Source organism: Corythoichthys intestinalis, chromosome 2 (assembly GCF_030265065.1).
Source record: "Corythoichthys intestinalis isolate RoL2023-P3 chromosome 2, ASM3026506v1, whole genome shotgun sequence".
Classification (NCBI taxonomy): Eukaryota; Metazoa; Chordata; class Actinopteri; order Syngnathiformes; family Syngnathidae; genus Corythoichthys; species Corythoichthys intestinalis.
Window position 1 is genome coordinate 64,038,302 of NC_080396.1, and position 21,032 is coordinate 64,059,333.

Below are 21,032 nucleotides of genomic sequence, written 5' to 3' on the forward strand. Positions count from 1 at the left end.
TGAAATTGCTCTCGTTATTGCAATATTGCTTTATTTCCCTTCAATCTACTTTTGACATGTGAAACTGTTAAAACTGTTTCAGCATTTAAACATCGATTCAAGTCAAAATTTTGCATTTGTATTTTAGATAAAAAGTTACTCACCTTAGGTTCGCTACATCAGAGCCTGCCTGAGAAGTCTACTACTTTAAGACGGCGGCTGTTTAATAACGCTGCCAAGCATGAGTGGTACCAGACATATTTCACTGGGGCACATGCCCCAGTATTGATCTGCAGTGCCCAAGTATAAATTTCACTGGTAAAAAACTAAAAAAAATAATAATTTTGAGTTTTAAATCACATAGCGTAATCTACAGTATGTGCCTAATTATATGGTCATATTACTCTATTCACTCCATATACACAATCTGCACATGGTTCCTTAATATGATAATTTATGCACTTAAAGTGCCTGCAACAGCATAAAAAAAAGTCTTAAATACCATTGTTATGTGAATTAAAATCATATTTTGAGAAGATTTGACTATATACAAGAATTTGGATAAGCGCAGATGATGAGAAATTAGTTTTTTTTTTAATCTACCGTTTAGCCCTGTCTGTCATTATTGCGCTCTAGCGTCCCCAGCTGGAGGATGACATCGGCAGGGTCACGATTTCAGCTGATTTAAAATTCAGCCCATTGAGAGGGAAGATTAAGACACAAGAAAATACGACACAATGCAGCAAAATGTCATCATTGTTTCAATCTCTCGACTCCAATATTTTTACAGGACATTTTTTTAATCTAAGTATTTTTTCCCGATTGCTCAAAAATGGTATGGTCATGAAAAATCACAGTCTTGTGCTAAATGGAATATGAAATATTAAAAATGCATTTATTCAGTACGACAGGGCAGAATTACTGCATAATGGTAAAAACTGTTGATTTGTTGCACCTCCCGAACGGTATTTTATGCTGCCACAGTTAGTCCGGCTTTTCTCATTTCACTGCCCTGGTTTCGGAGACTGAGAAAAGAGCGTAAACAAAGCAGGAGGCGTGACAGTTAGCTGACATGCTAAACCAGACCCAGTGGCCTTTCCAAGTCTTATTCACGCCTTTCGATTATGAAAAAAGCACACGAAACTACCCTGGATCATATCACACGGCGTCAGGGTTGCGGCGAGCAAGTTACAGCTCGTTGTTCCCCTGCTGCGTGCAAGAGTGCTCATCGAGGGGGAACCAGCTGGAGATTGACGGCCGGACAAACAGTCTGACGTCAGAGGAGCGCGTGGCTGCCCGAACCCAACCCGAGGATAGTGGTCTATTGCCGCTGTGCTGGGCACACGAAGAGGGCAGAGGGGGCTGGAAGTCTGGACGATGTGGCGAACCGCAGACAAGAGTGGGAGGCTTCACAAGTATAAGCCGAATATGGCCTTCTCTCGGCGGGTATGTGAAGAGGACTGAGGTGGATGTGCGACAAGCCGCCGGTCTTCAGCCGAGTGGCCTTCTCGGTGGACAATCAGCCACAAAATGCAAGCCAACTTCCTATTAAAACATGTGCCATGATCCCAGTATTTGACAAAAACACGTAGTTACTCACTTTCTCGTAAGTCCAATGGTCGCACAGTTGTCGGACTCGTTTTGGCCAACGTCCCTGTGGGACGGGAAATTTTTTATACCCAAAAAGGCTAACACGCCTCTTCCTGGTGCAGCAACAAAAACCTGCAGCACATTTGGCTGAAAATAAACGAATTAATCCACAAAATCAGCTTAATCCGCAGTCCATCTGCATGCTATAAAGCAATGCTGTATCGTGAGATGCTGACCCGGGTGACGTCACATTCGTATTCATCCTCAATCCAGAAAGTCACTCATTTTCACGGCGCGGGATTAAAAAAATTGAATATATAAATCGATCGCTCTCACACACATCCAAGTGGTCCATTTCATTGAAGAGCATAAAATACCACGTAAAATATGAAATAAACATGCTTTTTGCTGTCATAGGGACTTTAACTTTGGCGGTGATAGGCATATGAGTTGATACTTCTGCGAATCACCTTCTGGAGATATGCTGCGTTTATGTGTGTTGGAAGTTTAACTTTACTCTTTACGTATCAGGCAGCCAACTGCGGTTAAACTACTCTGGTCGCAAACTGAAGTAGCAGATTAGCTGCCATCTTTTAGGCTATGAATACAATGACAATCAAAAGCGATTTAAGTGAGAAGCTGTCACTCAAGAGTTTTGTCTAATATTGTGTTTATATGATTTGTAGTATTTGAACTGTATCGATGCTATTCATTGCTATTTCTTTATATGATAAAAATAAATACAATCAATTTGTATGAATTAATTGCCTGTCTTTGGGATATAACCTCTATCAACTTTGTATGTGTGCTTATCACAATTTCAAGCTGTTTTAGAAGCGTACGAGACTCCAGCGTCGTAAAGTCGAAATCACGTAAGTCGGGTAGTTGTAACCCAGGGACAACCTGTACTTCAGTAGTAGGCTACAGTGAGTTATTCGTGATTCAGTATTCAAAAAGCCGAGCTAGTCAGAACAGTGATCAAAAGACTTAACCTAAACAATACGGCAGTGCAATTGAGATCCAAGTCTGTTTGAATCCGCTGCTTACAGTTGAATTGTGTGCTCTGCGGTGTCTTTCATGTAGACAGTGCATCGCTGCTGGCCTCCAGCTATGTGGAAAAAATGCAAGAGCTGATTCTGGACCTGCTGTCCCGCATGTGCGGGATTCGGGCTGGAACGGTGGGTGGCAGGCCTCAGAGGTTTGGTCGTCTTTTGGGACGGCTGACGGAGATTCGGACGCTTCGTCACAATTACCATCTCCTAATCCAACACAACTATGGAGCCTAATGGAACATCTCGGGGTCTTATTTACATTTTGTGTGCTGTAGAACAGGAAATTGTTTAACCTGCAGTTAAATTTTTTGTGCAGCGCTCCTAATCAATTATTTCAACCGATTCATTCTACCAGAGCATGAGTGGATAAAGTACAGTATGCAGGCCTACTCAATTATTTAGTCTGGACTTCTGAGCATTTGCATTGCCAAGTCCTGTTGGAATTAATTTAGTAGTTTCAGTGGTTAGCTGAAATGTATTTATTTTTTTTTATTTATATTATTCATGTCATTAAATCTTTAGATCGGTTTATTGTAAATGACAAACATTAACATTATTGAAATAAACAATTTTACATCAACAACCAAAACTGTTCAAAGTAATTGGAATCAAACTAATTCTAAACGATTAAAGAAATGACTATAAATTTAACAAAAAAATCATAGATGTATTGAACACATACTGGTTTTCAAACTGTAATAACCCAGAGGTGACAAAGAGTTGTCAGTAATGGAATACAGTATTACATATGGTGTAACATGGTTGTTGCACCATATTAACAGTCAAATTGAATAGAACATTTGAAAACCATAGAGATATTATTTAAGACCAAAACATGATGTCGCAACAATTTCTGATTAAGAAAAAAATAATTCTTTCACTGTAAACTTTCACAGCTGCCACAGACTGCAAGTCTTTTTCATCTTTCATTTGCGACTTGACGGCTTTGACCCACATGTCCCTAATGAAAAAGTCTTTTGCAAGACTTTGCACTGGGCAGTGCGGGCACTGTTGTAATTTTCCCCAGGGGCCAAACACCTCTTATATAAACCATCTTCCATCCAATTTTGATTAAAATTTCTCTTCACAATCTCTGCATATTCCCGCTCACCTCTACAACCGCGAATAACCAGGAAAATAGCATAAATGCGAAAACTCAAGTCACTGACCTATGATGAGGTGTCAGACAGCGTACCGTAAAGTAGGGTGACCATATTTTGATTTCCAAAAAAGAGGACACTCGGCCTGAGCTCGAGATACTTGAATCTTACTCAAAGATATCACTTTAATATGTTTATGTTTGTGTGCAAACCATGTGTCTGAATAGAAAATTTCAGTTTTATTTATATAAAAAAATACCCATATAGTATATAACCAAAGAAACAAATTAAAATTCTCAGGTTACTCAAAAGGCTTTATTATTCCTAAAAAATAATCGAACAATAAATAAAAACGCATAAAAAAAACAAAAAAAAACATTGCATTAAGTAATGATAAAAAAAATAATAATATAATGCACACCCATGGAAATGTAGTCCAGTCAATACACACACACAGTAGGGCTATGTCCCGACTAAACATTTTCATAAACTACTATCATGACAATTGTCGTTGACAAATTGTTATTCCCATTCAATTATTATTCTGATTCAACTTTCTAGATTGCGCGCAAACAGTAACTGAAATAAACTGACAAACTAATCAACCAGCATGTTTCAGAGCGTAGTTTAAAACTACATTTCCCATGATGCCTAGCGCAGCTTAGCTCATTGACAGCTACCCTATAGACCCTACTCACCAACGTCACAGAATGACGTGTCGCTGTATCCGGCCACCATATTGTCCGTCTCTGTTTAGCCCTATTCTCAATGGTTTCAATTAGTCGTTCAGTTTATAGAGCAATTCATGGACGCCCCGGTGCTTTCAGACGCTGTAAACTCATTGGATGCATTGCATAAAAGGCGTTATGTGGAAAAGCTTCAGTCTATCCATTCGCCAGATCCATATTTGATGCCTAAATCGATATTTTTCGACCCGCTGTCTTCGCCGTCTCTGCCTGACATCTGCTACCCTGATATGTACAACTATCTTGTCTACACAAAATCTTTTGTGTAAAAAATTTGAAACTGTATGTTGTCGGCGATTAGCCTCGCAATGATCTTAATTGTGGTTGTCAGCCCAAAACCCTCTAAATATATATTAAATGCATCTTACCAAATATAAAATGACTACTACATAATCCGTGGTAATCGTTTGGAGCCCAGTTTTCTCGTCGAATTGCAGCAGTCCATCTCGCTCTCCTCTCCGGGTCTCTCGGAATACGGTAGAACTTCAAGTCTCTCCGTCTGTCTTCTCTGTTATTGCAACCAACCGCCACACACGCCTTCACCATTTTGATTATTAATGTTAACGAGCAGAAAAACACGCCATAATAGGAGGAATTTACGTAGCGGTAATGCGTCAAAACGACGAGTAGACGGACAATATGGCGCGGAGGCGTGGTTGTGACGTCATGTGAGACGTCACAACCAGGCCTCCGGTGGGTCTATAGACTATAGACCCTACTCACATGACGTCACAACCACGCCTCCGCGCCATATTGTCCGTCTACTCGTCGTGTTGATGCATTAGGATGCATACGTCCTTCTTCGTGTGTATATGCACTCTAACTCGCGTATGGTAGTACTCCCTGCTCTATGCTTCCGGCAAGAAGGATCTGACTGCAGCCCAGAGCCAAGCAACAGCCACTACAAACCATGCCTGCTGTTGGTCCGGTTGCACGAAGAATTTGTTTACTATGTGAAGTTCAATGGGTTTTTGTGTCAATAGGCCCTAGTCCAATTCTTTACCCTAAATTTAACTAAACGGAGGTATTGCAGACACAGAAGCGTGCCTAAACATAACTAGATTGTAACCTTAGCTATGTTTCGAAGTCATTTAATTTTGTGAATGATCAACATGTAAAGTTGTTGAATTGCTCCCGTTGTTGTAATATTAATTTATTTCCCTTTTATCTACTTTTGACATGTGAAACTGTTAAAACTGTTTCAGCATTTAAAGATCGATCGATTCAAGTCAAGATTTTGCATTTGTATTTCAGATAAAAAGTTACTCATCTTAGGTTCGCTACATCAGAGCCTACCTAAGAGGTCTACTGCTTTAAGATGGCAGCTGTTTAATAACGCTGCCAAGCATGGGTGCTACAAGACATATTTCACTGGGGCACATGCCCCAATATTGATCTGCAGTGCCCAAGTATAAATTTCACTGGTAAAAACCTGAAAAAAAAAAAAAACTTGGAGTTTTAAATCTACATAGCGTAATCTACAGAATGTGCCTAATTACAGTGCCTTGCAAAAGTATTCGGCCCCCTTGAATCTTGCAACCTTTCGCCACATTTCAGGCTTCAAACATAAAGATATGAAATTTAATTTTTTTGTCAAGAATCAACAACAAGTGGGACACAATCGTGAAGTGGAACAACATTTATTGGATAATTTAAACTTTTTTAACAAATAAAAAACTGAAAAGTGGGGCGTGCAATATTATTTGGCCCCTTTACTTTCAGTGCAGCAAACTCACTCCAGAAGTCCAGTGAGGATCTCTGAATGATCCAATTTTGTCGTAAATGACCGATGATGATAAATAGAATCCACCTGTGTGTAATCAAGTCTCCGTATAAATGCACCTGCTCTGTGATAGTCTCAGGGTTCTGTTTAAAGTGCAGAGAGCATTATGAAAACCAGGGAACACACCAGGCAGGTCCGAGATACTGTTGTGGAGAAGTTTAAAGCCGGATTTGGATACAAAAAGATTTCCCAAGCTTTAAACATCTCAAGGAGCACTGTGCAAGCCATCATATTGAAATGGAAGGAGCATCAGTCCACTGCAAATCTACCAAGACCTGGCCGTCCTTCCAAACTTTCTTCTCAAACAAGGAGAAAACTGATCAGAGATGCAGCCAAGAGGCCCATGATCACTCTGGATGAACTGCAGAGATCTACAGCTGAGGTGGGAGAGTCTGTCCATAGGACAACAATCAGTTGTACACTGCACAAATCTGGCCTTTATGAAAGAGTGGCAAGAAGAAAGCCATTTCTCAAAGATATCCATAAAAAGTCTCGTTTAAAGTTTGCCACAAGCCACCTGGGAGACACACCAAACATGTGGAAGAAGGTGCTCTGGTCAGATGAAACCAAAATTGAACTTTTTGGCCACAATGCAAAACGATATGTTTGGCGTAAAAGCAACACAGCTCATCACCCTGAACACACCATCCCCACTGTCAAACATGGTGGTGGCAGCATCATGGTTTGGGCCTGCTTTTCTTCAGCAGGGACAGGGAAGATGGTTAAAATTGACGGGAAGATGGATGCAGCCAAATACAGGAACATTCTGGAAGAAAACCTGTTAGTATCTGCACAAGACCTGAGACTGGGACGGAGATTTATCTTCCAACAGGACAATGATCCAAAACATAAAGCCAAATCTACAATGGAATGGTTCAAAAATAAACGTATCCAGGTGTTAGAATGGCCAAGTCAAAGTCCAGACCTGAATCCAATCGAGAATCTGTGGAAAGAGCTGAAGACTGCTGTTCACAAACACTCTCCATCCAACCTCACTGAGCTCGAGCTGTTTTGCAAGGAAGAATGGGCAAGAATGTCAGTCTCTCGATGTGCAAAACTGATAGAAACACACCCCAAGCGACTTGCAGCTGTAATTGGAGCAAAAGGTGGCGCTACAAAGTATTAACGCAAGGGGGCCGAATAATATTGCACCCCCCACTTTTCAGTTTTTTATTTGTTAAAAAAGTTTAAATTATCCAATAAATTTTGTTCCACTTCACGATTGTGTTCCACTTGTTGTTGATTCTTGACAAAAAATTAAAATTTTATATCTTTATGTTTGAAGCCTGAAATGTGGCGAAAGGTTGCAAGATTCAAGGGGGCCGAATACTTTTGCAAGGCACTGTATATGGTCATATTACTCTATTCACTCCATATACACAATCTGCACATGATTCCTTAATATGATAATTTATGCACTTAAAGTGCCTGCAACAGCATAAAAAAAATCCTAAATAGCATTGTTATGTGAATTCATATTTTGAGAAGATTTGACTATATACAAGAATTTGGCTAAGCGCAGATGATGAGAAATTAGTCTTAATCTACCATAGAGATCTATCTAATGTTAGCAAGCCCTTCTGTGTGTCACATTTGCATTATCATTTTTTTAAATTCATAATTTCAACAGTCTCGTCTTTGTGGCGTTCTCTTTTGACACTCGGGCTCTTGCGAAATACTGCTGCTTTGAAATTAAACTAGCTTCAAGTTGCTATAATTTCTTGCTGCGTATCTTCCCTGTAATGTTGTCGTACATGTCAGCGTATCTTGTTATTATCGCGTCACATCGAACTCTTTGAAAACAGCGACTGTCTCTTTGCAAATGAGGCAGACACAGTTGTTGCGTGTTTTATTGAAGAAATAGTCCAATATCTACCTATCCTTGAAGCGTCGGCCATCGCAGTCAACTTTTTTTTTTTCGTTTGATTGTCGCCATTTTAGAAATCACACAGGGTAATGTTGCTTAGAGTGCTGCTCTTAAAGATTTTCAAACTTTCGTGAGAATAGGCTGATTTTGTGTGGACAAGATAGTTGTAGATATCAGGGTAGCAGATGTCAGGCAGAGACGGCGAAGACAGCGGGTCAAAAAATATCGATTTAGGCATCAAATATGGACCTGGCGAATGGATAGACTGAAGCTTTTCCACATAACGCCTTTTATGCAACGCATCCAATGAGTTTACAGCGTCAAAGCACTGGGCCTTCCACGAATTGCTCTATAAACTGAACAACTAATTGAAACCATTGAGAATAGGGCTAAACAGAGACGGACAATATGGCGGCCAGATACAGCGACACGTCATTCTGTGACGTTGGTGAGTCCATTAGTAGCCGAGGCAAAATCAAACACTGCTATAAAAGTTTACAATTATCGGCTGCGCAACGATTCGACACCAAACGGGGTTTTAAAGATTACACCAGTACAAAGCTCCGACAGAAGTCAACGGATGCCGAAAAGTAAGTTTAGCAAGTCTATATACTGATAGCATGTGAGCTCCTGTTGTGGCAAAGGTTTGTTTGTGAATGAGAATTGAGAGTCGACACCATGATAAAGCCAGTCTGCGACTGCGCACGCATACGCAAATTTCTATCCAAAGTAGAATAAAAGTATTTTCGTCTTAATTACTCTTTTAGGTACACGAGCATTCGATCATATACGTATTGATCGTAATAAAGGTTTTAACAACTGGGCAGGCTTTCTGGGAACACGTCACAGGCAGGAGAGTACTCTGTGCAAAGCGTCAGTCAATTTCAACACACGCTAACTGGTCCCGTGAAATATGAAAACGATGTTTTCATGAATTTATAAAACCCCGCCGGACACCCCGGACTGGATGTGAAAAGTGGACATGTCCGGGTAAAAGAGGACATTTGGTAACCCTACCATAAAGCATATATTAGTCCCCAACCAGTATTTAGTGCACAACCATTAAAAAAAAACATTAGACGTTTAATGCCATATAACAGTGATTTCACTGGCATTAAACGCATCGTTTGGAAATTTACCTTTAGTAGTATGTTTAAGTTGTATGTTATTTTACTGTCCTGTGTCTTGTGGGTGTTTTATCGTACCACAGAGTAGCTTTCCAATTTCGTTGTTTGCTTGGCTTGTAACGACAAGAAAGGAATTGAATTGAATTGAAAGCATATATTACCACTAAAATAACTTGAAAAAAAATAATGGAAAATATTTAACAAGAACACATTTTACACATTACATTTCTTAAACAGTTGATTATATGTAGATTTAAAATATTGTTGAACCAATGAAACATTTGAACCTTTTTTAAGAATCTGCATAATGGACAATGTGTCAAAATCATATGTGGCCCTTGAGCAACGATCTAGTCACCCCATCTCCTTTGAAGCACTTACCAACTAGTTTTTTTTTCTAAATCTTCCAATTCAGTGTTCACATACAATTACTGAAATCACCTCGCATTCAAAAAGATTACAATCCACACAGTTCCATATTCCCAAAAAGTTTTAATAGAGCATTTGTTTCCTCAAATGAGAAACGATGGATTCAAACAAAGTATTCAGTGGGTAGTGAAAATATGCACAAGCTTATGAAGGTGTGGGGTTTTACATTTCATAATACTAATAATAAATATTCAGGTTGGTATGAGTATCTTGTTTAAAGAACAAATCAAATATGTAAATTTACATGCTAAAAGTTGTGTGTTTTCTTATAGACCTCAAAATTTGATTTAAATACAACTCTTGCTTTTACCAATATAATTTTATTTCTATACCTGTATCTTCTATAAATAAATAATTCTCTCATAAAAAAAAAAAAAAAATTCATAATTAAGAACAGTGGCTCATTCATTGTCTTCATTGACGCACGCACGCATACTCAGGAATGAGGCTTTCAGAAAGCTCCCCGTTGTCCCTTGCGGTTTGATTGAATAGAGCAACCGCAGTGACATCATTTTACAAACAGAATGCACACAAAGTTTACTTTAGAACTGTACAAGCGTATTTCATAAAATATTTAAAAAGCTATTGTATAAAAGATGGCAGTGATCCATTCATAGGTCCTCTGCACTTGGTATAAATATTGTTTTCAAGTTCATTGTGGCACACTATGACACGTCACGACTGATTAGCATGCTATACAGTGCAAGCGGCCCGCTAAAACTCAACTCCGGCAAGCAGTCTACAGGAAGTTGGAGGTGACGAAGCCTCGATTGTGGCTCACTCTGCTTTGGTGGATCATGGCGCGGTCGTACGCCACCTGCACCGACTTGCGGAGGCTGGGCTTGCGACCCTCCATGATGCGCAGCTTGTCAGCGGTGCTGTCCACTCCTAAGGGGGTCACCTTGTCACGTGTGAGCCATTGCCTGCGGGAACAAGGACGTGTGGGTGAGCGGAGGGCAAACATGGCGCCTTAAAGGTGCGATATCACTTATTTTTCAGGCCTATGGTATAATATATACGTATGGCGGAAAACACAGACAAGACTGAAAAAGCAGTTTCTGCTGTTGCACTCCTCTTTAAAAGAAACTGCTGTATTTTAAGGCAAAAGAACTGTTGTGTTTGATAGGACAATATGTCTATATGCTGCCATGGAAGATTCATGGCGCATTAAGCCCCCGTACTATTTTTAATTTCTCCGTTTTACCCTGGAAACCCCTGTTTACAGATGTCACGCAACCGCTTTTGTTTCAACCCCGCCATAAAATGAAGGTAATATTTATTATTCAAAATGTCTGTCATTTTTAGCTTAAATCATTAATTGCTGTCAAATATTTTGTTAAAAAAAAAAAAAAAAGAAAACGACTTTAAAAATTATTCACAAGCATATTTTAAACTTTTTAAACACATTACGTCACAATGAAAAAATGGTGTCTGTAAATAGGTCACAGGTATCTACCTCATAACTATTGCTTAATTGTATTTTTTTTTTGTTACTGTCGCATTTTCTCCGATATGTTAGATGATAAATAATCAATCCAAACATAGAAAAATTGAGGAAAAAAAAACGTTTAAGGGGGTAAATATATGAAAAAAAAAATCTCGACCATTGCTTGATGTCTGCGATTTCTGCATCGCGACCCTTGTTATATTACCATGTTTCACCCATAAAATCCCCCCAAAATCCAGCTGTGGCCATTCACACCTGTGTCTTGACACTCAGTGATACATGCTGCATAGAGTATTTGGATCGAAACAAGGTAATTACGCAATAATATCTCGTTAAAGTCATAGCGTCTTTAATTTTGCTCTTTCATGCTCTCACCTGCAGTTGGGGTTTCGCTGTTTAAATTATTTTATTTTATTTTTTTGTTTTTGAATGCCCTCCTATTCAAAAAATTTCTACCCCCAGAAAATTGAGATTTTAGGCTTTCCAATGATGTATCACACATGCATATCGGACAATTTTGAAAGTTGGCCAAATTGGGTGGTCTCAGACTGGAACTTCAAGTCACCTGAGTGTTTTCCGCCATATATATCAGTTGTTCATACACGACTTAATACGAGCTTGTCTTTTACATCATGGCAATCTCAAATGTCTGGAAATTGGAGTCTTTAAGAACCTCCTCCTCTCTTTCTCACCTCTGTGAAGTAGGCCCCCCATCAGACGCAAATTTACATAAAAATGATGTCAATCGTTTGTGCTGTAAAATGTTTTGTGTGTGCTTTGATATTTACAATTATTTTATAGGTAAATCTGAGGTCAACCGGCCTCCAATTTTGATTAAAAATTGCGTCAATCGTTTGTGTGCTTTAAAATGTTTGTGTGTGCTGCAACAGTTTTATCGATAATCTGCTTTTAACTCATTCACTCCCAGCCATTTTCACTGGAGCAACCCGCTTCGCTCCCGGCCGTTTTACTGGATTTTGACTGATTTTGCAAGGCCCAGAGAAAATTCTGTTCTATTGCTATATAAACATGGAACCCACCAAAAGAAAGGTTAGACTCTCTTCTTTCAGCAGGAAAAAAAAAGTTAAGTTCATATCTTTTTTCCATTCTTTAGATATCATTAGAAAATAGCTTAGTTTGAGCAATTTTCCAATTTCTGATGAAAAAACAAAGAAATTGAGCTTTTTGTAAAAGCATACATTTCAAACATAACTTTGACTTTAACACAGCAATTTTTTGCTTTTGTGACATCCCAAACATCTGAATAATGTTTTCCTTCAACAAAATAACATAAATAACAAGACAAATAGAGCTTTTGATGGCAAAGTTACAATTTATTTACACATAACTATTAAACTGAGAGATGACGCTGTTGTGGCCGCGGCTTGTCTCATCAAGATAGATTTTTTTGAATCTTTCTTTTGTAGTGACCACTACCTCATAATAGAATTCACCTAGGGAACTTGTGTGGGGCATATGCCTTGTGTTTTACATCGTTCTCCACATATTTCCCACGCTTACTTTTTTCAACTTCCGTTTCCTGACTATTTCTCTTCATTCATTTCCTTTAATGGTCCGATATGAGTTCTTACCAAATGCGCTACTGCCCTCCAGTGGCCAGTTTTATTGCTTTAAAATGGATTTTGAGCGTTGTGCTTTGGAACGAACTTGCATCAGAACCTAGAGATGTCTCTTGTGAAAAAAAAAAAAACGTATAAATATGTTTTTGGGACACTGAAACAATTAAAAATAGAAGGTATTTATAAGTTTTTGGGAGCAAATGAGTTAATTTGTTGTGATTATGCAACGCAACCCCTCATACTGCAAAATCGACCCGAAGTGGTGCCATTCGTTTGTGCTACGTTTGTGCTGGAAGAATTTTTGTTCATGCTGCTATTGTTTTATAGGTATTGAGATATTCATTTTGAATAATTACGTCACTTGCAGGCCCCCGTTTACTGCAAAATGGACAGGCAGTGGTGCCGTTCGTTTTGCTACATTTGTGGTAGTTTGTGCTGTAAAAAAAATCGTTTGTGCTGCTACAGTTTTGCAGTTCTTAGAAATATTTTTGCTAGATTATCAATAGTTCAACCCCCCCCCCCTTCCCGGCCTAAGCTTTACCATTACATGCAATTTGGTCATGAGTGGGACACTGGGCACAGGGGCGGGAAGGTGGATGCAGTACACGTAAGAGCAAAGGAGGAGCTCGGGGAAAGAGGCGGACATAGGTACCACAAGGGAAAAACCATATAACATGATTAAAAGCTCTAAACAGCATGCAAGACCCCCCTTTAAAACATGTGCGTCTCACCACGTCCGCTTGTTGTCGAAGAAGAGCACCAGATAGAGCCTCTGGTTGCTCTCCTCCTGCCTCTGCTCCCCCAGTCTGAGGACATCCTTGGGGGGGACAGGGATGGGCACTCCGTTAAGCAGCAGACCCTCTCGTGGCATCTCAGGGTCGATGATCTGGAACAAATTCGGAGTCAGCCAAACTGATGAGAGGCCTCCAAAATATTCGCGGATGCATTACCAGGGCGGGATAGGAAGGATATCCTCGACACTTGGCCCAAACTAGGTCCAGTGACTCCAGCTCGGTCTCATCCTCAGATGTTTGGCTGCCATTGCCTAGGATTATTTATAATGCATATACATTTATTGTGCAGAAAGGTAGAGAACATGAGATGAAAGAAAAGATTACATACCAGTGTAGTCAGCATCTCCATTAACTATATCCAAAAAGGGAACTTTGGAGAGAGCAGGTTTGCCAAGGCTCCGTTTGGGCGGTGAAGACCTATAAAACAACATGTTAGTCTAACAGTTACGTCAAGCATAATTTATAAGCATGACGCAAAATGTTTTTACATTTCTTTAAGAAGAATGGGACAGGAGCTGTATTCTGAGTCGGACCCGTCGTCTTTGTGCTTATCGAAGCCATTGGTCAGCCCTAAGAGCAGAGGAGAGTAACGTCAAAACACATTCACTTCCGCTGTGAGCGCTTACAAGATTGCTAGTCAAATCATAGCTAATGTTCAGATGCAATTCTTATACAGTGGTATGAAAAAGTATCCGAACCTTTTGGAATTCCTCACATTGCTGCATAAGTCACCATCAAATGTGATCTCATCTTTGTGAAAAAACAGTGTCTGCTTTAACAAAAACCACCCAAACATTTATAGGTTTTCATATTTTAATGAAGATAGTATGCAAACAATGACAAAAGGGGGAAAAATAAGTAAGTGAACCATCACATTGAATATTTTGTGCCCCCTCCCCCTTTGGCAGCAATAACTTCAACCAGATGCTTCCTGTAGCTGCAGATCAGTCTGGCACATCGATCAGGGCTAATCTTGGCCCATTATTTTCTACAAAACTGCTGTAGTTCAGTCAGATTCCTGGGATGTCTGCATGAACCACTGTCTTTAGGTCACGTCACAGCATCTCAATGGGGTTCAAGTCTGGACATTGACTTGGCCACTTTCAGAATGTGTATTTTGTTCTTCTGAAACTATTCTGAAGTTGATTTACTTCTGTGTTTTGGACCATTGTCTTGTTACAGCATCCATCCTCCTTTTAGCTTCAACTGTCTGACAGATGGCCTCGGCTATTCCTGCAAAACAGCCCCAAATCATGATGCTCCCTCTTCCATGCTTCACGGTGGGGATGAGGTGTTGATGTTGGTGAGCTGTTCCATTTTACCTTCACATGACGCTGTATGTAACTTCTAAACAATTCAACTTTGGTTTCATCAGTCCACAAAATATTTTGCCAAAACTTCAGTGGACTGTTCAAGTGCCCTTTTGTGAACATTAAACGAGCAACACTTTTTTTGAGACAGCAGTAGCTTCTTCCATGGAGTCCTCATGAACACCATTCTTGGCCATAAGTTTTACATATATTTGATGTGTGCACAGACATATAGGAATGTGCCAGTGATTTCTTTAAGTCTTTAGCAGACTAGGGTTCTTTTTTACCTCTTTGAGTATTCTGTGCTGAAGTCTTTGCGTCATCTTTAGTGGACGGCCACTCCGTGGGAGAGAAGCAACTAGAGGTGGGAATCTTACCTAACGATTCGATTACGATTCAGAGGCTACGATTCGATTATAAATCGATTATTGATGACCCCCCCCCCCCCCCCCCCCCCGGCTATTAGCTGCTTTTAATTTTTTGTACATTAGTTACAAAAACTGTAAAAAAAAAAAAAAAAAAAATTAAACAAAATAAGCCTTGCAGACTTAAATAAACGACTATTTCAGTATCAAGTTAACAGTTAAAAACAATAAATAATATACACAAATCCCCATTCTGTATCAGAAGCTTTAAACTACATTCAATTAATTTATTGCTGTGAATCAACCGTTAAAGTTGTTAAAATTGCTCCCGTTAGTCCATAATTTCCGTTTTGTCTACTTTCGACATGTGAAAGTTTTAAAACTATTTTAAAGATAGATTCAAGTCAATATTTTACCGATTTAGGAGTATTTTAGATAAAAAAGTTAATTAGGTTCGCCTAGAAGGTTGGCTACAACAGCCTTGCAGGGAAGTCTACTGCTTTAAGATGGCAGCAGTTTACTAACGCCCGCATCCAGCTTTCAGTACATGTGCTGCTAAAGCCACCGAGTCCATTTTGCATCTAGTCCTATACAAATATGATATCTACCTTAACATTATGTGGACGTACTTTGTAGCAGCTGTCGGCAGCAGCCAGGTATGTTGTTGTTGTTTTTTTTTTTAATCTCGCTAGAGTTGAGCTAGAGCCGTGAGTTGAGCATTGGCATTACCCGAGGAGCCGGGTAATGACAAGCATGATGTTTAGCTACTCTCGCTCCGTTCCTCATTGCGTCCCGAAGACCGCGCGGTGCGCTGAGTGTGTTTTACTTCCGCTTTACTTGACATATTTCAATAATCGATATTTGTATGTTTGTGAATCGTTCTCGAATCTTCCACGGCCAAATCGCGAATAATCTAAGAATCGGAAATTTCGCACACCTCTAGAAGCAACAGTGACAAACTCTCTCCATTTGTAGCCAAACGTCTCTGACTGTCAATTTATGAACATCCTGACTTTTAGAGATGGTTTTGTATCCTTTCCCAGCTCTATACAAATCAACAATCCTTGATCACAGGTTTTCAGACAGCTCTTTTGACTGAGCCATGATGCCCATCAGACAATGCTTCTCATCAAGACAATTCTTACCAGGTGTGTGTTTTATAGTTGGCAGGGCAGCTTTAAACCACTCATCAGGGTGACTTAAATTGTTGTTGGCAAGTTCAATTGCTCTTTAAGTCTCCTTAGGCAGAGGGTTCACTTATTTTTCCCCCTTCTGTAATTGTTTGCATGCTATCTTCATTAAAATATAAAAACCTATAAATGTTTGGCTAGTTTTAGTTAGTTTTTTCATGTGTGTGATTTTGACAAAGATGAGATCACATTTGATGGTGATCACATTTGATGGTGATTTTATGCAGAAATTTGAGAAATTCCAAAAGATTCAGATACTTTTTTATACCACGGAAGTTATTATCTGAAAAATCTCAGGTCGTTTCATAAAGCGAAACAAACAAATTATATAGAATCATGGCCCACACAGTGTTCCTACAGATTTCAACAAGCGGATTTTAAAGGGTAAGTTCAGATGGGGGGTTTAATTAATCGGTGGAGTTGTTTTCAACAAATTCCGTGCCGTTTGTTATTGATTTGTTCATTGCAGGGCTCTGGAGTGGCAAAGCTAGCCTGTGTCAGAATTTACATGGGATTGTTGAAACCAACTCCACAGACTAATTAAACCGTCTCCTACAAGAAAGCTATGCCTAATGTCAAAAATTCTAAACTTCCCTTTAAAGACTTTTTAAGACAGGGTTCCCCAAGTCCGGTCCTCGAGAGTCCCTATCCAACTTGCTTCCCATGTCTCTCTCCTTTAACACACCTGAATCAAATGATTAGCTCGTCAGTGAGCTCTGCAGGAGATTCAGGTGTGTTGGAGGAGGGAGACATGGAAAACAAGCTGGATAGGGGCTCTCGAGGAACGGACTTGGAGACCCCTGTTTTAAGACTCAGAATCGAATATTATGCCAACTCCGGGTCAAATGTCATAGCCAGAAGACATTATTTGCATCAGCAGATAGAAAATTTCATGTGACAACCGTTTTGTGTAAGTGTGTATGTATGTGAAGTGCAAAAACGATCCTGTACCATCACTTCAACATTTCTCAGACATATTAGCCACGTTTACATGCTGACTTTTATTCATACCGATTCAAATCATTCCGAATGGAAATTTCAGATCAGCTGTTTACATGTCACTTCATCTATTCCGATCCAGCGTTTACATGTGACTGCCTTTATTCCGAAAGGACGTTTGACAACTGCCGTCTGACATGCGCAGATTAATCAAAACAAAGCGTCACGTTGCAAAATATGGAGATCGATCGTCGGAGTGCTGCTGTTTTAACTTTAACCCACTTGTTGTGTTTGTGGGGTCGTATCCGCTTCTGCTGTTTTGCTCTTTTGCCTTGTAGTAGCCGGTTTTCCACCGGTTTCTAATCTGGTCAACGCTCCGGTCTATTCCGGCTTCGTGTAACCTCTCGTGAACGTTTTTAAATAGTTCACTGTTCCTCGTTTTACGCCCATCTAAGCGAGCAATTATATTCAATTCTTTTAACGTTTGAATTAAATACAATCTTCCCGCCGGACTCCAATTAGGTGCGCTGTGCTTGGAAGCCATGTTGCAAGTGACGTTACTTACGTCACCAAGTGACGTCACCATGTCAGTACGGAGCATGTGCAGAAAGAACGCAACCAGACACCATTCCGCTTCCCTGTTTACATGATATAATTTTACTTCTAATCGGTTTGGGAAAAGGAATATTCCACCCCTGTGAATCGAAATGAAATTCCATTCGGTTTGGGCCTGTTCATTCCGAATGAGGTGTTTATATGGAACACATTCATTCGGTTTGAACAAATATTCCGATTGTAATTGGAATATTTGGCTCCATGTAAACGTGGCAATTGTTTCCTATTTACATGAATTAAAATGCCCCATGTCCGAAAATATCGTTACATTTAGTTAACTTCTATCACAGTGTTATTAAAAACAAACACTAGTATGCTCCATCACACTACAGGCTGAAGGCTGTGTGTGCATGCCCTCTACTGGTTAATGGGCTCAACACAACACAGGCAACGTCGCTCTCGTTCAATTCATTTATTATGGTACAAGAGCGACGAGGCGAAAATCACATACCAACTTGTGGCCCAGCGACACACGACGTTAGAGCATGTGAAATTTTGCGCTCGTTCATGTATACATGTGGAGCTGCGAGTCGATATATGAAAATAGGAAATAGTTCTGTTGTTGTCCCCTAGATCTACAACCAACGGTTTTGTTGACTGACAAATCATCTGCGAGGACACTGGCCAGCCCTACTATTAGGGCTGGGCGATATGGCCTTAAACATGTATCATGATAAATTGAGCAGATTTATCTCGATAACGATAAATGACGATAAATTCGCCCAAGCAGACTGTTATATAATTTGAAAATCTGAATCAATGCATGAAATACAGATTAACTATTTCTTGTTGATTTATTTACCAGCATTCAATTTGATATACTGTATTTAACAATTGTACATGCAGTCTAAACATTAAGTTTATAAAAATGTATTGTAAGCAATAAGAATTCAAGTATGAACATTTAGAACAGCGTGTATGACTTGAACAATGTACATTGTCAAAATCAATATGCCTGTGCAAACATGTAATTGTAACACAAATGACTTGCAGCTTGAACAGTACACTTCAAAAAGACAACTTATTGTTAATGGCTGCTGTGACATAATTATTAAATACAAGTGTTTACTTTATGGTTTAAGGTTTTTTTTTCCCCCCAGTGCATTTTTTAATAAATGCACGCACAATAAAAATAGCTGGGGCCATTTCTCGGTCATTATAAGTTTTGCCGTTGGATTGTACTTTATGCTGAATGCTTTACCATCACAAAAGCTATCAGAGGAATCACACACAGACAGATACAAAATAACGCCACATAGTAATTGCTAGATGCAGTCCGTGCCCAATCCACTCATTAAGTTCAGCCGTTTCGACAAGGTTAGAGCCGCTATCCGACTCCATAACGTTCATTTGTAGCGTTAGCCGCTAGCTAGCGTTAGCCTGGCTACCAGTAGAAAGCACTGAAAGCACCATCTCCGGAAATCGTGAGAACAAAGGAGGACAGCGGGTGAAAGCCCGTCTGGATGCCACCAAGAGTCTACTAAATGTCGGTTGAAAGTTTGGTGAACCTCCCTTAAGCCACACTCCATCACGTTTTGCTTGTAGCGTTAGCTGCTAGCGTTAGCTTACCGAGCTTTTGTTTGATTGGCTTCCTGATGATCACGTGACTCCCTACGTAAGCACATTCACTGCTTTCTTAAAGGGGAATGAACATAGACGAACAACACAGAATCAAAGCGGGATGAAAAGACTATATTTTCTTGTTTTATTAATTTACCGAATTTACCGACATGGTCAAAATTAGGTCGGTCATCGTTAAGAATTTCGGTGACGGTAAATTTTCGGTTTACCGCCCTGCTCTACCTACTTTCATGTCCACATTCCAAATTTTTTCAGTATGAAGGAGAGCATTATTTTAGCAGATTTTGTATGATAATTCTCTGCAAGATTACAGGAATATCAATAAATTTCAAAGAAAAAAAACGTTTTATCAGGATCCTCTTTCAGTTTCATCATCTGATGATGGTATCCTCAATTGATCTCCTTAGTTTTCAAGATGGGGAATATGGCCGTGTCTTTTTTGCTTTTTTATTTTAATAAAGCAAGGTTAATAGCTTTATCTCAGTTAATTCCCATAAAACCATCTACCTTTGCATGGTTTTAATCAGAAAAGACATTGGAAATGTAAAAATTCTTTTCAAATTCATAGCCAATCAGGGACAAAGGATGATGCGCAGGCAGAGCGCTGTGTGTTGTTGTCGCTTGCTGGTGCAGTCGCATCACATGCCTTGCTTTGGGTTTCAGCTCAATGGCGATGACTTTCGCCTTTCGCCAACGTTCATCGGCTCCTGCGTGTCGAGCCCAAAACTCGTAGCCTACAGGCAACCCAGGCACCATTTAGTCTGAAATTAATCAGCCCTGATAATAATAACAAAAAATACACACACACACACATATATATACACGTATATACATAAATAGAGCACTGAGGATCAATGGATACTAGCCCATGGTACATTGATACAAAGTTTCAAGATGATCGGTTCACGAAAAATGGAGAAGTAGGACTTCAAAGTTAGTTTCCACAAGAACAACAACTATTTGTGTGACGACTTGACAGGCAGTCAGCCTGTAATTATTTCTGTACAATACAGAGAGGTATGTGACGCACCCTTTATTTCTTATGTGGAAATAACATATATCCATCCATCCATTTCCGACGCTGCTTGCTTATCCTAGTTAGGGTTACAGGGTGTTGGAGTCTATTCCAGCTGACCAGTCAGACATTGTATGTTTGCTAACAAATACTGGTGCACGATAATTATTGGTCCGATAATAGAAATTATGACGTCATCCCGATAAATCCAATAACATTATTAATAGGACCGATAATATGTATTGTGCTGGCTTTACAGTTTACAGTGACTTTACACACTAGTATAGGAAACCAGTTGACCATTTGCGGGGCATTGCTCCCACCTGCTGGTCAGAATAATTCGTTGCATCTATTTTTTTGTCAGTAGTTTTGTTCACATTACAAGCTCATTCACTTACACATTGCGGTGTCTAGTGGTGTCACATTGACAATCGTGAATGCTTTCTGTTACGTTTCCGCCTCGGAAATATGTAAGTATTTCATGTGTACTATAACATATGAATGTGCACCATATGTTTACTTC

General features: G+C 39.6%; 2 protein-coding genes across 4 annotated transcripts in view; one reads left to right on the forward strand and one right to left on the reverse strand.

Moving 5' to 3' along the window:
* nr1h5 (nuclear receptor subfamily 1, group H, member 5) overlaps positions 1–5,122 on the forward strand; it is a 28,905-nt gene extending 23,783 nt beyond the window's left edge. For both annotated transcript variants that reach the window (XM_057830306.1, XM_057830305.1), the window contains exon 10: positions 2,653–5,122. In XM_057830306.1, the coding sequence (XP_057686289.1) occupies positions 2,653–2,855 (203 nt within the window). In that variant the 3' untranslated portion in view covers positions 2,856–5,122. The remainder of the gene's footprint in view (positions 1–2,652) is intronic.
* A 4,546-nt stretch (positions 5,123–9,668) lies between these two features.
* The window catches only part of brpf3b (bromodomain and PHD finger containing, 3b), a 33,878-nt gene continuing 22,514 nt past the window's right edge, over positions 9,669–21,032 (reverse strand). The window contains exons 9-13 of one of the 2 annotated variants that reach the window (XM_057860260.1): positions 13,983–14,064; positions 13,823–13,911; positions 13,651–13,745; positions 13,432–13,586; positions 9,669–10,596 (exon numbers count right to left, since the gene is read on the reverse strand). In XM_057860260.1, the coding sequence (XP_057716243.1) occupies positions 10,413–10,596; positions 13,432–13,586; positions 13,651–13,745; positions 13,823–13,911; positions 13,983–14,064 (605 nt within the window). In that variant the 3' untranslated portion in view covers positions 9,669–10,412. The remainder of the gene's footprint in view (positions 10,597–13,431; positions 13,587–13,650; positions 13,746–13,822; positions 13,912–13,982; positions 14,065–21,032) is intronic. The other variant, XM_057860255.1, reaches the window with a different exon arrangement.